Source organism: Sorghum bicolor, chromosome 1 (genome assembly GCF_000003195.3).
Source record: "Sorghum bicolor cultivar BTx623 chromosome 1, Sorghum_bicolor_NCBIv3, whole genome shotgun sequence".
Lineage (NCBI taxonomy): Eukaryota > Viridiplantae > Streptophyta > Magnoliopsida > Poales > Poaceae > Sorghum > Sorghum bicolor.
The window spans coordinates 62,907,913-62,921,760 of NC_012870.2; the positions used below are offsets into that span (position 1 = coordinate 62,907,913).

A 13,848-nucleotide genomic window follows, 5' to 3' on the forward strand; every position below is an offset into this window, starting at 1 on the left:
CACACGAAATGGTGGTCTCCTACCAGCTTATTATTAGGTATGTCCCCGCCAAATGCCGCGTACATGCATACTTATTACTTTACGTTACGTACTGTTGAGCTGGACCTGCGCGCGCGGTCCGGTGAGCGTTAGCCGTGACTCGTGACTCTACGTGAGTGATCGACGCGTCAGAACTCATGAGACGGGATGCAGCCAGGGCTAAGGGCCCAAGGGAACTGGAAAGGACATCTGGGCCGCACCCACATTCCAGTCACATTCAAGCAGCGTTTGGGCGTTGTTTAGATCCATTTTTTTTTTATTTAACTACTATAACATTGTAATTGATAATTATTGTAGCCATGGACTAACTATGTTTAAAAATTAAATTACAGATGAATTATAGAATTAGTTATTTTTTTTTATCTATATTTAATGCTTTATATATGTGCCATAACATTCGATATAATGGGAAATTTTGAAAAGAGTTTTGAATTTTAGGTCTAACTATAGACAAGCCGTCCTCCCTCTCTCTTTGTTGGATCTCAAAAACGGTTTTTTTTCCCTTAAGGGCATATGTTTCACTCTCCTACCTTTTAAGAAATGTGTAAACACACATCTCAATAACTTTCGTATTGAGATATGCGTTTGCACACTTTTCAAAGCAAATCTAATAAATAGGAAAGTGAGAGCATGTGCCCTTAAGGATAAAATAAACTTTTTATCTTGAATCTTCAATTTGATCTCCGGTAAAATTTGATATTAAACGAGAAATCTTGTAAAAGTTTTTAAATTTTACGTGTGTAACTACCAGTACTAGACATGTAACCGTCCTCCCTCTCTTTGTTGGAACTCCAATCGATCTCTGGCAAAAAGTGGCAAGACCGCGTGCCCTCCCTCCTGCATGCTACAGTCATAGTGGAGTGGAGTACGTACATGCTGATGCTGGCATGCTGCATGTGCCGATCGAACGACACGTACAGGGGTACGTAGCGGTCCCGTGGTCACGTTGACGTGACCTAACTTTACGTAACGAACCAACGATCCCCGCCCGCGTACGGCGTACAGCAGACAGGCGCTGAGGACTGAGGCCGGCCGGCGAGCGAGAGGCGGCTAATTAGGTACTGCCCTGCCTCCGTCCCTTTTTAATTTGTCATTGTTGTTGTGCGTTCTACAAATTTAACTCAATTTGTAAAAAAACACGTGCAGCATTTGTATCTCCAAATAAATTTATTAAAAACTACAATCAAAGATATTTCTAATGGTACTAATTATGTAATATAAATATTAATATTTTTTAATATATAATTACCGGTAGTTGTTTTTTTGTAAGCGCAAGCGACAAGTAAAAAGTAGACGGAGGAAGTAGATTCAGTACACGCACGCACGTACGATCTGCGAACGTGAATCAGTGAATGTGATGATCCACTGATCGACCCAGCCAGTCCAGGCAGAGCACCGTAACGGGTGAACGGCCTAGCCTCAAAAAAATATATATAATCGCTTGTCTTATCGGCGATATTTTTTCTAACAGCCAATAATATTTTTCTAAAGGAGTCTTGCCACACTTTTTAACTCTATGACATGTGGAGCCTAAAAAAATCATGTCTAAACTTAGTTGTCAACCAAATACTTACCAACCTGATTAAACTTGCCTAAAATAAAGTATGATAAACTGTGGCTAGCAACCAAACAGCCCCATAATCACATTCTTTTGTGGCTGGTGCTCTGAGGATATCAGAAGAGAGCCACCGCCCTTTATATTATTTTAGTCTCATCCTAGCTAGCCCGGCCCGTATCACTGTTCCATCACTGCCAATAAAAGACAGAAACCATACATGGCCACGCTCGACTAGCTGCACCCAACTCTAGAACCTAACCTGCTAGACCTACTGTTTCTTTCAATGACTTTTGCCCTTTTCTTGTCGTCAAACAGCATCTCTTGGTCGCTTTAATCAAAAAAAAAAAAACACAGCATCGGTACGTACACGTCGTCTCCTGTAGTATATACTAGCCCCACACGTACGGCCACACGATACGCGTAATAATGTTAGCCAACACTACAAGATGTCGTGTTAGAAAAAAAAAAGAGTACAGATTACTGACTTTGAGTACTCATTTAGCATACAAGGGTCCAAGGCCCCCATTGGAACCTAAGATTAAAACTGACAAAAAATAATTTAGAAATTTAATAGAAATCAGTCTATTTTATAAGGAAAATAGAGAAAATAGAAAAAAAAATTGTAATAGTGTCATGTGGGCAAAGTAGTTTAGTCGCAAAGGCTAAGAACTTAAGAAGCTAAGGCGATCGAGGACAGCTATCCACGGAAGTGGCTCTCTGCTATCAATTAGAGGCCCACCATTAGCTGGTGCTAACTAGAATCATACTATTAGAGAGTGTTGAGAAGTGATTGGCAGCGTAATGTCTGTGTAAGCCCAATAACTGTTGGAGAATAATGAAGCAATAACAGTATTATTCCTGATTCTCCTTCAATAACAGAGCATAATTAAGGGGGGAAAACCTCACCCTAATCCTCTGGATCAAGCTACGAAGATGCGGCTACCTTTGACCTCGACGTCCTTGGTATACCTGTTTGGCTGGCTGATATTTTTGACTGATACTGACGCTAATTTGTTGTGAAAGAGAAAAAAAAAACTATTTTATACTCTGTAATTGAAAAAGGAGTGCAGATAAATTAGCCCGTGTCCCGTGGTGTAGATAGCGCGCTGGAGCTGGAAGCACGTATAGTTGGCAATGAAGCGTGTGATGACAAATCATCTACTACTTTACGATCCAAGGACCAGCATGGCTTTATAGACAAAAGCCAAGCATGGAGCAGCACATGTAGCAGCGCGACAGACGAGAGGACAGAGCACGCATGCAGCATGCAGCGATCGAGTAGTAGTAGAGGGAGTAGCTGCCGGCCGGGAGCCCGGAGCTACAGTATAGGAGGAGGAGGAGGAGGAGGAGGAGGAGGAGGAGGAGTACTCTTCCTAGCTACAGTAGCTGTGCGTTGCGACGAGCTTCTGCATTGTGCATTGCATTGCTGCATCATCCGATCCGTTTGGTTTCCCGCTCGCTCCACCTCCTCCTTCCTCGTCGTCTCCTGCCGGCTGCCACTGCCAACAAAGGGCGCGCCACGCACGGCCCGGCCGGTCCCCCCGCACTACGCAGCAGTATTCCGGAAAGAAACGAGGCGCTGCTCTTGCTGCTGCTGCTGCTCTCTCCCCTCCATCATTGCCGCCCGAAACGGCAACCCGCCACCGTCCCACTGCACTGCACTGCACTGCACTCCCCTCCATCTCCATCCATGTGCTCGCCTGCTGCACCACCTCGCTCTCGCTCCTCCACTACCGCCATTTAATCCACCTCGCCTAGCTCGCTGCTCCTTGCACACTGCTGGCTGGCTGCCTACCTAGCTACTCCTAGCTCCCTCCTCCATCATTATTCCGGCCTGCAAGCACACTTGCTCTTGCTCGATCATTAATTAGTTCGTCGCTCGATCGATCCCTCGCCCTGCACGCAGCAAGCCCCGCCCATTCTGCTACCTTCTGCCTGCGCATGCATCTCCCTCTCTTCCTTCAATTCATCAGCAAAGCCTTGCCGCGCGCCGCGTGCGTAACGTACCAGCTGCTAGTAGTGCACTAGTGCTACGCCGCCGCCGGCTCTCTCGTCGTCGTCGTCGTTGACGATCGTCGTTCGTCCAGTATATATATATATATACACCAATTAATAGGATCGGATAAGAAGAAGAAGCTACTAGCTAGAACAGATAATGGCGGCGGCGCCGAGGCCCAAGTCGCCGCCTGCCTCGCCGGACCCCTGCGGCCGCCACCGCCTCCAGCTCGCCGTCGACGCGCTCCACCGGGAGATCAGCTTCCTCGAGGTATGTATGTATGTATGTATGTACGGATCACTCAATACTAGCTAAGCTAGCTAGCTACCACCTGCATGCCATTCTTCGATTCTAGCTCGCATATATATTATGCTGCAGTGCTCGACCGATCTTTGCAGTTTGCATCACCTACCTATCCTCTTGCTGCCTTGCTCAGCTGCGTTTGCCATTTTCCTTCTCTCTCTCTCTCTCTCTCTCTCTCTTATGTGTTTCAAAAATGCATATATAAACAATCGCATTCAGAAAATGATATACAAGGATAAATAAAGTGTGCGTAGTCAACGAAGTTCAAATTTACCAGTTGCTGGTGGCTCCTCTCCATATGGGCCGGCCGGCCGAGAACTGAAACGCTATCAGCAGTAGTAGATGACACCGTTTAACTTTGAAAGCTTAATTAGTTTAATCCATCCTAGCTGTGCTAATGGTCAGCAGTTTAATCTCTCTCTGCCTCTGGGCACGTGCGGATCGTACCATGGATTTGCGCGCGTGTCAAGCCTCAACTCTGCTCTTTATATTCCGTTTGCCTACCATTTTTTTCCCACGATTCCGACTCGTCTCAGAGCTTGGATTCTTCTTCTCTTCTAACCTGCTGATGATGATATTATACTACGGGCGTGTTTAGATCCAAAATTTTTTTGGATTTTGACATTGTAGCACTTTCGTTTTTATTTAACAAACATTGTTCAATCATGGAGTAACTAGGTTTAAAAGATTCGTCTCGCGATTTACAGACAAACTGTGTAATTAGTTTTTATTTTTATCTATATTTAATACTTCATACATGTGCCGCAAGATTCGATGTGATGGGGAATCTTGTAAAGTTTTGGGTTTTTGAGTGTATCTAAACAAGGCCTACATTACTTCTCTCACACACACAATCTCAAATAAAGCACTATTACTACTACTACTAATGATTTTTTTTTGTCTATCTATCGATCTGGCTAGGGTTTAAGGGATCTAGGATCTAGTACATGGAAGAAGATACAAGGGCCGGCCCACGCTTTGATTATTGCCTTTGTGTCACCTGCGTATATCCTAAATACTACTCCGATCCTATATCCTATCATATGGCTTGGAGGCTTTCACTACAATAATATAATACTACACCCATGTAGGCGTCAGTGTGTCACTATAATGCTACATTAGCGCTAAACCATAGCAGCTGTACTTGCGAAAACATGTTTCAGATCAGCAGGCTCTTCCTCCTTCAAGGCTTCAACTCATCATGAAAAATTTCGTCCAGCCCGGCCTGGCCTTTGCTTGCCGGACACCTTCTCGTTTTAATGCCTTGTTATTATTTATGTTATATCTGAAATAATATATCAGCAGCACGCATACTGGACATAAAGTTGCTTCTCATGGTGCCACATTTCCAACTACTCATCCCTGTCCAGCAGCCTGCTCACTCATCACTTCATCAGAGCTCAGCTACCCAGCAATAAAATATTCCCGAAAACAGATGTTAATTGAACACTATTATTTACTGCCCGATGAGCCTGCAAAAACACAGCCCTGCATTGGTGCCATGCCTACGTGCCATCTCGGTATGTAAGAGTTAATTAATCTTAACTGACAAATTTATTCAAATACTCCACAACTGATGGTTCTACTTCAAACTGATCATGACCTACTAGGCTACCACACCAGCTTGTGTGTATGCGAATGCATGGCTTCCTTCCTTGATGCATATAGTACCTCCCCCCCCTTACATAATAACCTTAGGCCTTGTTTAGTTTCTAAAAATTTTTAAGGTTCTCCGTCACATTGAATCTTGCGGCACATGCATGAAGCATTATATATAGACGAAAATAAAAACTAATTACACAATTTGCCTGTAAATCGTGAGACGAATCTTTTGACCCTAGTTAGTCTATGATTGGACAATATTTGCCACAAACAAACGAAAGTGCTACAGTAGCGAAATCCAAAAAATTTCGCGAACTGAACCAGGCCTTATTAATTTGTTACAAGATTGTTTGTTTCTTCTGTTCCAACACAGCAACGAAGCATTATATCAAAAAAAAAAACGACGTTGCATTGATGCCAAAATATGCTGGCGTACGGCCGTTTGCATATGGTTGCAGACTGCAGTATCTCGTTCTATTAGAATATTGGAAAGCTCGGCCCCCAGCTGGGGTTTTCTTCAGTAAACTCAAACTTTGAATGTGCTGTGTGTTAAAAATATCCCAGACGACAACGCCTGAAAAGTTGACAGCTGAACACATGGCTTTTACTTACCAGCAGTATACAGTAGTATTTACTATTACCAATATGATATTATTATATTATATATCCTGAAACGCTCGATTTAATTTCTTTGCTGCAGGGCGAAATAAGTTCCATTGAGGGGGTCCACGCTGCCTCCAGATGCTGCAAAGAGTAAGCTCAACAAATACTCCATTATTACTACTTTGTGTACAGGGGACCTTATTACTTGCAGTGTTTTCACAAGAATGGCTGAAAATGCTAGTATCAGAAAATAATTCATGAACTTAATTTCTCTTTAATTTAAACTGCAAAACATATTCTCATCCAAATGTCCATGCATCCATCCATTGTTCTTCGGAATAGATACTGGATAACTATGGTTGGATAACTAGTTTTATAGGTTTCTATATGAGTAAATTGAATTGCTTCTCTATATATTGACCGATGACCATGTGGATCGTCGGAGAAACCAAAGATGATTCTCTGTTGATTGCCTCTCTTTAATAAATCTTTGCAGGGTTGATGAGTTTGTTGGAAGTAATCCGGATCCATTCCTAACGATGTATGAATTTTCAGGTTGTGAATTTGTCTTTAACTTAGCATGAATGCTGCATTTTTCTTATTATCTCTTTTTAAAAAGCAGTCAGCCAGAGAAAGGAAGCCATGATCAATCTCAGCAGTTTCTGAAGAAGTTCCGGTACTTCCTTTGCTCCTCACAACTCTTAATATTGTTGGTTCTTACCATTACCAGTAGCACACGCGCGCATATATAGTAATGTTATTTTGTTGTACGAGAAAAATTCTACCATCATTATCTCCTAATAATAATCCTAAAATCATTGTTAGGTAGGAGAATGTACACAGAAAGATAACAGTCTCTGTATATCGTCACAAGACATAAAACTAACACCAGCCTTGTTTACTTCTACCCAAAAACCTAAAATTTTTTAAGATTCTCCGTCACGTCGAATCTTTAGACGCATGCATGTAATATTAAATATAGACGAAAATAAAAACTAATTACATAGTTAGGTCAGAATTTACGAGACGAATCTTTTGAGTCTAGTTAGTCCATAATTAGACAATAATTACCACAAACAAACGAAAGTGTTACAGTGTCGTGAAATCTTTCCCATGAGGAACTAAACACGGCCTAAAACTGAAATGAATGACACATATATCTCTCCATTATTACTGTCTACTGTCCTATTGAGAACACAACCTGTCCATTTTCTGAAAAGTATGCAAGTGCATATTCATTCAGTTCAAGCTGTATGAAGTTTGTGATCATCTGCGAGCCTCAGTCCCACCAGCGTACGTTCTAGCAGCTTCAACGGCTCGTATCAGATCTTTGCTGTTTTTTTCCTCTGCAGCAGCCTGCACCCCTCCACTGTACTACTGCACTACAAACTTTCAGAGCAATTACCTTGTCGTTTACTACTTTAAACTGCCATGCCATCAACATCACATTATCAGCCAGAGCAATCAGTTTGTCGATCGTTGTCTGCACTAACACTTAATTGAGCATCTAAAGAGCTACTTTTCAGAACCGTCACCTCATTGTTACTATAATTGTTTCAATTATTCCTCAACATGCCGTCAGAAACCATCAGCTACTGAATATGTCCGTCAGTAAACCATGAAATGATGCTGCTGTTTGTTGCTAGCTAGCTAGCTTGCATTGGGTTTTTGGGTGAATGATTGACAATCGATCACGGAGCAGATGAAGTTGCTTACTCTTGTGCATGCATGCAGAGCAAAGAGCTGCCTGAGCTACTACCTCTCGTGGATCTGCTGCTGCGGCGGTGGCGGTGGCGGTGGCAGTGGCGGGTGGTGCCCGCCGTCGCTGCAGCTCAAGAGGCCAGCGGCGCCGAGCTGCTCCTGCGCGCCGCGGCTGAGGAAGCTCTGCTGCTGCTGTTGCTGCTGCCGGTGCCGCGTGGTGTACGCCGGCGGCGCCGGCGGCTGCGGGTGCTGCGCGCCGTGCCCGCGCTGCTCGTGCGACTGCACCTGCGCCTGCCCGCGCTGCTGCTCCTGCCCCAGGTGCAGCGCCGCGTGCTGCTGCGCCCCGCGCTGCTGCCTGTGCCTATGATGGCCACATGAGAAATTTTGTGTGCATGCTACTACCCGGAGAACCGTGGTTTTGATGATGGATGACTGGCATTTTGCAGCATGTTTTTTTTTTGTTTAGTGTCGGCGACACGAGTACTATTGCTAACTTGCTGTTCTGGTTCGTGCTGCATGCTGATTGCTGAATGGTGTCGATTCCACATTTCCACTGTGAGTAGGCCATGCCCATGCAGCTCTAGTTTTACGTACAGGACAAAAATATATGCTTAGGTTTCACTAAGATGGATTCAGACTTGAAAAGATTTTGCCAAGGGTTCCAGGTGCACCGTAGTACCGTACCACTTTGCCAAGGTGGTCACTCTTTACTTTCACACACTTTGCAAAAAAAAAAAAAGGTTGATGTAGTAGCTTGAAACCCCGTGATACCTCCAACTGAGCCAACACATTGTTACAGTACTGCTTAAGAGAGACGCAGCACGAAAAATTCTTACAAAAATTAGAAACATTAGACTTTAAATTTGGTAGATTCTAATCATTACTGTCAATAATAAATAGCCGATAAATCTATTATATTTTTCTAAAAATATTCACCTCACGGTTATTATGAAAAATACACAAACTAAATTTGTATCTAAGTTACCCACCTCTACTGTTGTGAAAGACAATTTTAAAAATAAACACCTAATTTGCATCTAAATTACTCACCTATAGCACTATGAGATATACCAAAATAACCCCAATTTGGTTTAAATTACCCACATCCATCGAAAGATAACATAATATCGATATTAACTGCCTATGTCACTTTAAAAACAAACTAAAACAATACTACTACACATATATAATTCTTCGATGTAGCAAATAAGTTTAACATCTTGAGTGACGTAGTGCAAGCCGAAACAATTGTTTATGCCAAGAATAGTCTAGAACCTAAAATCTATTTTTAATAAAATACAAAAGGTTTAATAAAAAATACAATAAGTAATAGAGTGTCAATTAACACATCGATAAAACCGCGACAACAAATAAGATCCAAATTAAAATACAAAACATAGATCCATTATATTATAGAAAGAGTGCGATAGGAACTGCCTTTTGTTTCAACTAAATATACATATTAAAGCCCCACGAATGGTGCAATGCAAATATGACAATGCATATATCTTAATCTTAATATTGTAAATATTGGAGTCTCTCAATGTGGGCTTCATGTTAATCCTCATAAGACACATTATATATATAATATCTAAATATCTAGCCATAATAGGGGTGACTGGTAAATTTATCAGAATCAGATAGAGATTATATAGTATCTAAATAGGTCTTGTATTAGAAAATGGAAACAGAGAGTAAGGATAATCAATTTTAATTATACGAACTAAGGTGTTGTTTGGTTATAGCATCATAGCGTAAAGGGAATGGAATCAAAGGTGTGGACTGTGGATGTTACCATAAGGGAGTGGAAATGAACTAATTTCATTTCCATTTCTGTTATCGTTGCCCATCAAACTTAGTTAACTCATCAAACTGATGTGAGCGCTCATATTTTTTTTGAATTTATTATGAAATCGAATGGCCATATTCTTTCAATGATAGGTGACATGATCATTAAGATCAAGCCACTTGTAATGACTATATCTTGAGATTTGCAGGTTTAGTTTTTCATATGCACTCAATAGGAATAGGATGTGTGTCAAACGTATATGATTGAAAAAAAGATACACATGTATGTTTGAGATAAGACCAAACGGAAGGACTACAGCGGTATAAGGACCTTCATGCCATCTTTGACCCAAACAAGAAGCAGCAACACACCAAGAAGCTCCAAAATCTAAAAGACCAAAACCTTGCAAATTGTTTAGCTCGTTTCTTGTTTAGATTAGAAGTATTTCCCGAAACCGGGGCTGAACAAATTAAAAGGCCATAAATCATGAAGCAGGGCTAACCGTGGGCTCATGTATGGCTGCAATTTTTCTAGCAGGGGGATGGGCCACATTTTAGGTAAATAAAGCTCATTGGCTTGTTTGTTGGGCTGAGGGCTCAAAGAATTATGGACCACAAGTAAGATCCATATTCCTTAGTAAAAAAAAACTATCTTTCTCTAACTACAAAACTTGCGTTTTTAACTTCTCTCAATATTTTAAAACCGTTTGTTTTTACATTTGTTTTTATAGTATTTATTGATATGATGCGAGAAAGTAAATTGAACTAAGCTAAAAATTTTAGGAAAGTAAATCTAACTAGAAATATTTAAAAAATCCAAAAATACAGATAAATTTTCAAAATATATCTAAATACTTTTATAGGAAAAATAACGTAATTTAGAATACTTAAATTTGGTTTTATCTTAAAAATTCATAGAAAATTGTTTGACTTGCTCTATAGTATGGTGCCGAGCTTAAAATTGTTGAATCTCTCGTTACCTATTATAGTTAGTCGATGTTGATTGTTTGACTACGTAGAAGCACTAGTGGAGCATTGTCAGAACAACATATGTGACGATTGGTCGCATCCAACATTAGAAGATACAAAGCTAGTTACGTCATTGTTCGCAGCAAGTTATCTTCGATTTAACCTACTGTTAGATCATCCCAATGCAAGAAGGTTCCTATCAAGCTCACTCACTTACCTTCACTGACTAACTGATCATATACCACGCATCTAGGCGCGATTAGGATAGCTCTACCTCTCAAAAATAGATCTAGAGCATCAGATTCACTCAGAGACACCGTAGAGTAGCTCCATCTCCCAAAAAGAGAGAATGATGTGTATTCTCTCTCTCTCTCTCTAATTGTTATTGTAATATTTGTGCTGATCAAACTTTCTTAAGTTTGACTAGGTTTATAGAAAACATTAGCAACAGTTGTATCTTCAAATAAGTTTATTAAGAAAAATAGATTGAATGCTCTATCTAATGATACCAATTATGTACCATAAATATTAATATTATGGGTATATATTTGGTCAAAACTAAGTATGTTTGACATTTTAAGAAGTGAGAACGATAGTTACAAAATGTATGAAGGGAAGTACGAGAAGAGAATCAGAGGAGTAAGGGTCTTGTTTAGTTCGTAAAATTTTTTGTTTTTGGGTACTGTAGCATTTCGTTTTTATTTGACAAACATTGTCCAATCATGGAGTAACTAGGCTCAAAAGATTCATCTGACAAATTAGAGGTAAACTGTGTAGTTAGTTTTTATTTTTGTCTATATTTAATGCTCCATACATGCGACCAAAGATTCAATGTGACGGAGAATCTTGAAAATTTTTGCGAACTAAACAAAACCTAAAAGTAACATGTGAGAGAAAAAAGAGACTCTGGTGAGTAAAAGGAAGTGCATGTGTTAGGCTATCTTCAGTGGAGTTTCATGATTCAGTTTCTAACACAGCAATATTTTGAAAACAGTGCAGAAGAGTTTTATCCTCATGAAACTCTCTCTACTCCCATGAAACTCTTATCATCTGATCTTCTCTCTCTTTATTAATATGATGCCACATCAGCCTATTTAATGTATATGAAACTCTAACGAAACTCCATTGAGACTAGCCTTAGAAAAATAGCGGTTTTGCCACCCTATGCCTACATGTCGTATAAACTTTTATTTAAAGCCAACACTGATGTATGCTTGCGTTGGGGTTGGTCTTAGAGCAGTATATTTAGATATGGTGTAGAGTTTGATCCCAGCTATGCTCAATTAAAATTCTAGGTCTGTCTTTTAAAAAAACAAAACAAGGACTAAGTTATTGCTAATTTTTCATAAAGGAGATTGTGGTGCTAATAATACATAATCTTGAACTTTGGTCAATGATTGGAGCATCTCCAAGAACTCCTTAAATCAACTTGGTATTCTTATAAATTTGGCAAAAACACAAAAAAAAACCTCTCTAACAACTCCCTAAATCAACTTTGTATTTTTCCCAATTGCGTATCCAGCCTCCTCGCGCGCGGATATTTCCGCACTGCGTACCGCGCGCGTATCACCGCTGCGCCCCACTTGCAGGAGCTCGCCGCGCCGCTCGCCGCCGCACCCTGCTTGCAGCTTGCCGCGCCGCTGCGCCCCGCTCACAGGTGCTCGCCGCGCCACCGCACGGGGACGAGCAGGAGCACGGGCCTCGCTCACAGGAGCTCGCCGCTGCGCCCCGAGAGCTGCGCCGCCGCCGTAGAGGCCTCCTTCTTGTGCTTGTAGTCACGATAGGTGTTGAGGCCTTGGTGCAGATGATTGGGGAGGGGAGAAACAAGAGCGAAGCACATGAAAGAAGCGGAGGAGCTTGCTGGAGGCCTCGCCGGCGACGGCCATGGCGGTGGGAAGATCGCCGGAGTCAGGGGAAAGTGCTGGCTGCGGGGGCTCAGTGGGCTGCGTTCACCTAATCTATTTCATTGGATTCTGGATGCTAGCTGGCTTTCCTTGTGTCGGGTGCTAGCTGTCCCATTTTTTTTAGCAAGTTGGAATAGCAAATTATTGAAGAGAATTTTTTTGATTTACTAAATAAAATAGTAACTCGCTAAAACTTAAGATTTGACAAGTAATTTTTACCTTCGCCATTATTTAAGAGCTGTTGCTGTCCAGCACGGCAGCTGTAGGCGGGCCATAGACGGATCGTGGATGTTAGTGGGCAGGGCACATGCATCAAGGTGCAGAACCAGATCGTTTTCTTAGCCCTGTAGATAACACGTTTGATTGCACCACATAAAACAATAATAATTAATAAACATACCAGCTTTAACTGTAAGTATGAACGCACACACATGTCTACCGTACAGTCTCTCTTTTTTGTCCAATTTTTTGAGCAACCTACATAAAGGCATGTAATTCTTTCTGTTCAGTGTTCACTGTAGTATATTGTCGTACTCAGTTTGAATGATACAATCAGACGCAAAACCATATGCTTCCAAAAAGTCAAATCACAAGTATAAGAGTAACAAAAACATGCCTATTTATTACACAATCATCTTAAATATCCATCACAGATAGACATAGCTTTATACTCCATCACACATAGGAAAGTAACACTGTTCCTGTGGCGAAGCCTCCAACAGCACAAGAGCGTCAGCTAATGAACACAACAAGAGCAGCTGGGTGTAATAAGAAGTTAATGCAAGATATGAGTTTGGTTCTTCGGCCAGCAGTAGCCTCAGATCCTATGCTCTTGAGGATTTCTTTGCCACCAGAAGCATGGAAATTTTCAGCACGCGTCACGAGCCGTAGTGGCAAATTCGATGCCTCGGCTGACGGCTCTCTTCTAATCGGATTTTTGATGCGTTGCGCGGCTTCTCCTCCAACGGCTTTACCCCCCCGGCTAAACTAGCCGTTACAGCGGACCATCACCGATCCAGCCAGGCGCAGGCGTGGCGGGGCCTGGGACCACCCATCCCATCCCATCATCGTCGTGTGGGGAGGGGAAGACTTGCGGGCGTTGCCGACGGGCGACGGTCCATTTCGATGCCAACTTGGCCTTGCCTCCACGGGCGGTTCTCCGTGTAGACGAGGGGCCCCTGGTCTGGTATCCTCACCGCCCTTGGCATTTCCACAGCAGATATTTTGCTCCTCCTCCGACCACAATATTTGTAGCCGCAGCCCGCAGGGGCACAGCGGTATGCTTTGACCTTTGAAGTTAAAAAGAAGAAGAAAAAAAGATAAATTGAGCTCTTATTATTTTTCCTATAAAAAAAACTGAAGGACCGAAAACGACGACTAGAGGG

At 41.9% G+C, this 13,848-nt stretch overlaps 1 protein-coding gene across 1 annotated transcript; it reads left to right on the forward strand.

Moving 5' to 3' along the window:
* On the forward strand, positions 2,944 to 8,664 carry LOC8080425 (guanine nucleotide-binding protein subunit gamma 3). The gene is made up of 5 exons (XM_002465107.2): positions 2,944 to 3,863; positions 6,199 to 6,251; positions 6,598 to 6,642; positions 6,724 to 6,777; positions 7,836 to 8,664. Exons 1-5 carry the CDS (start codon positions 3,753 to 3,755, stop codon positions 8,167 to 8,169), a joined length of 597 nt encoding a protein of 198 aa, XP_002465152.1. The 5' UTR covers positions 2,944 to 3,752; the 3' UTR covers positions 8,170 to 8,664.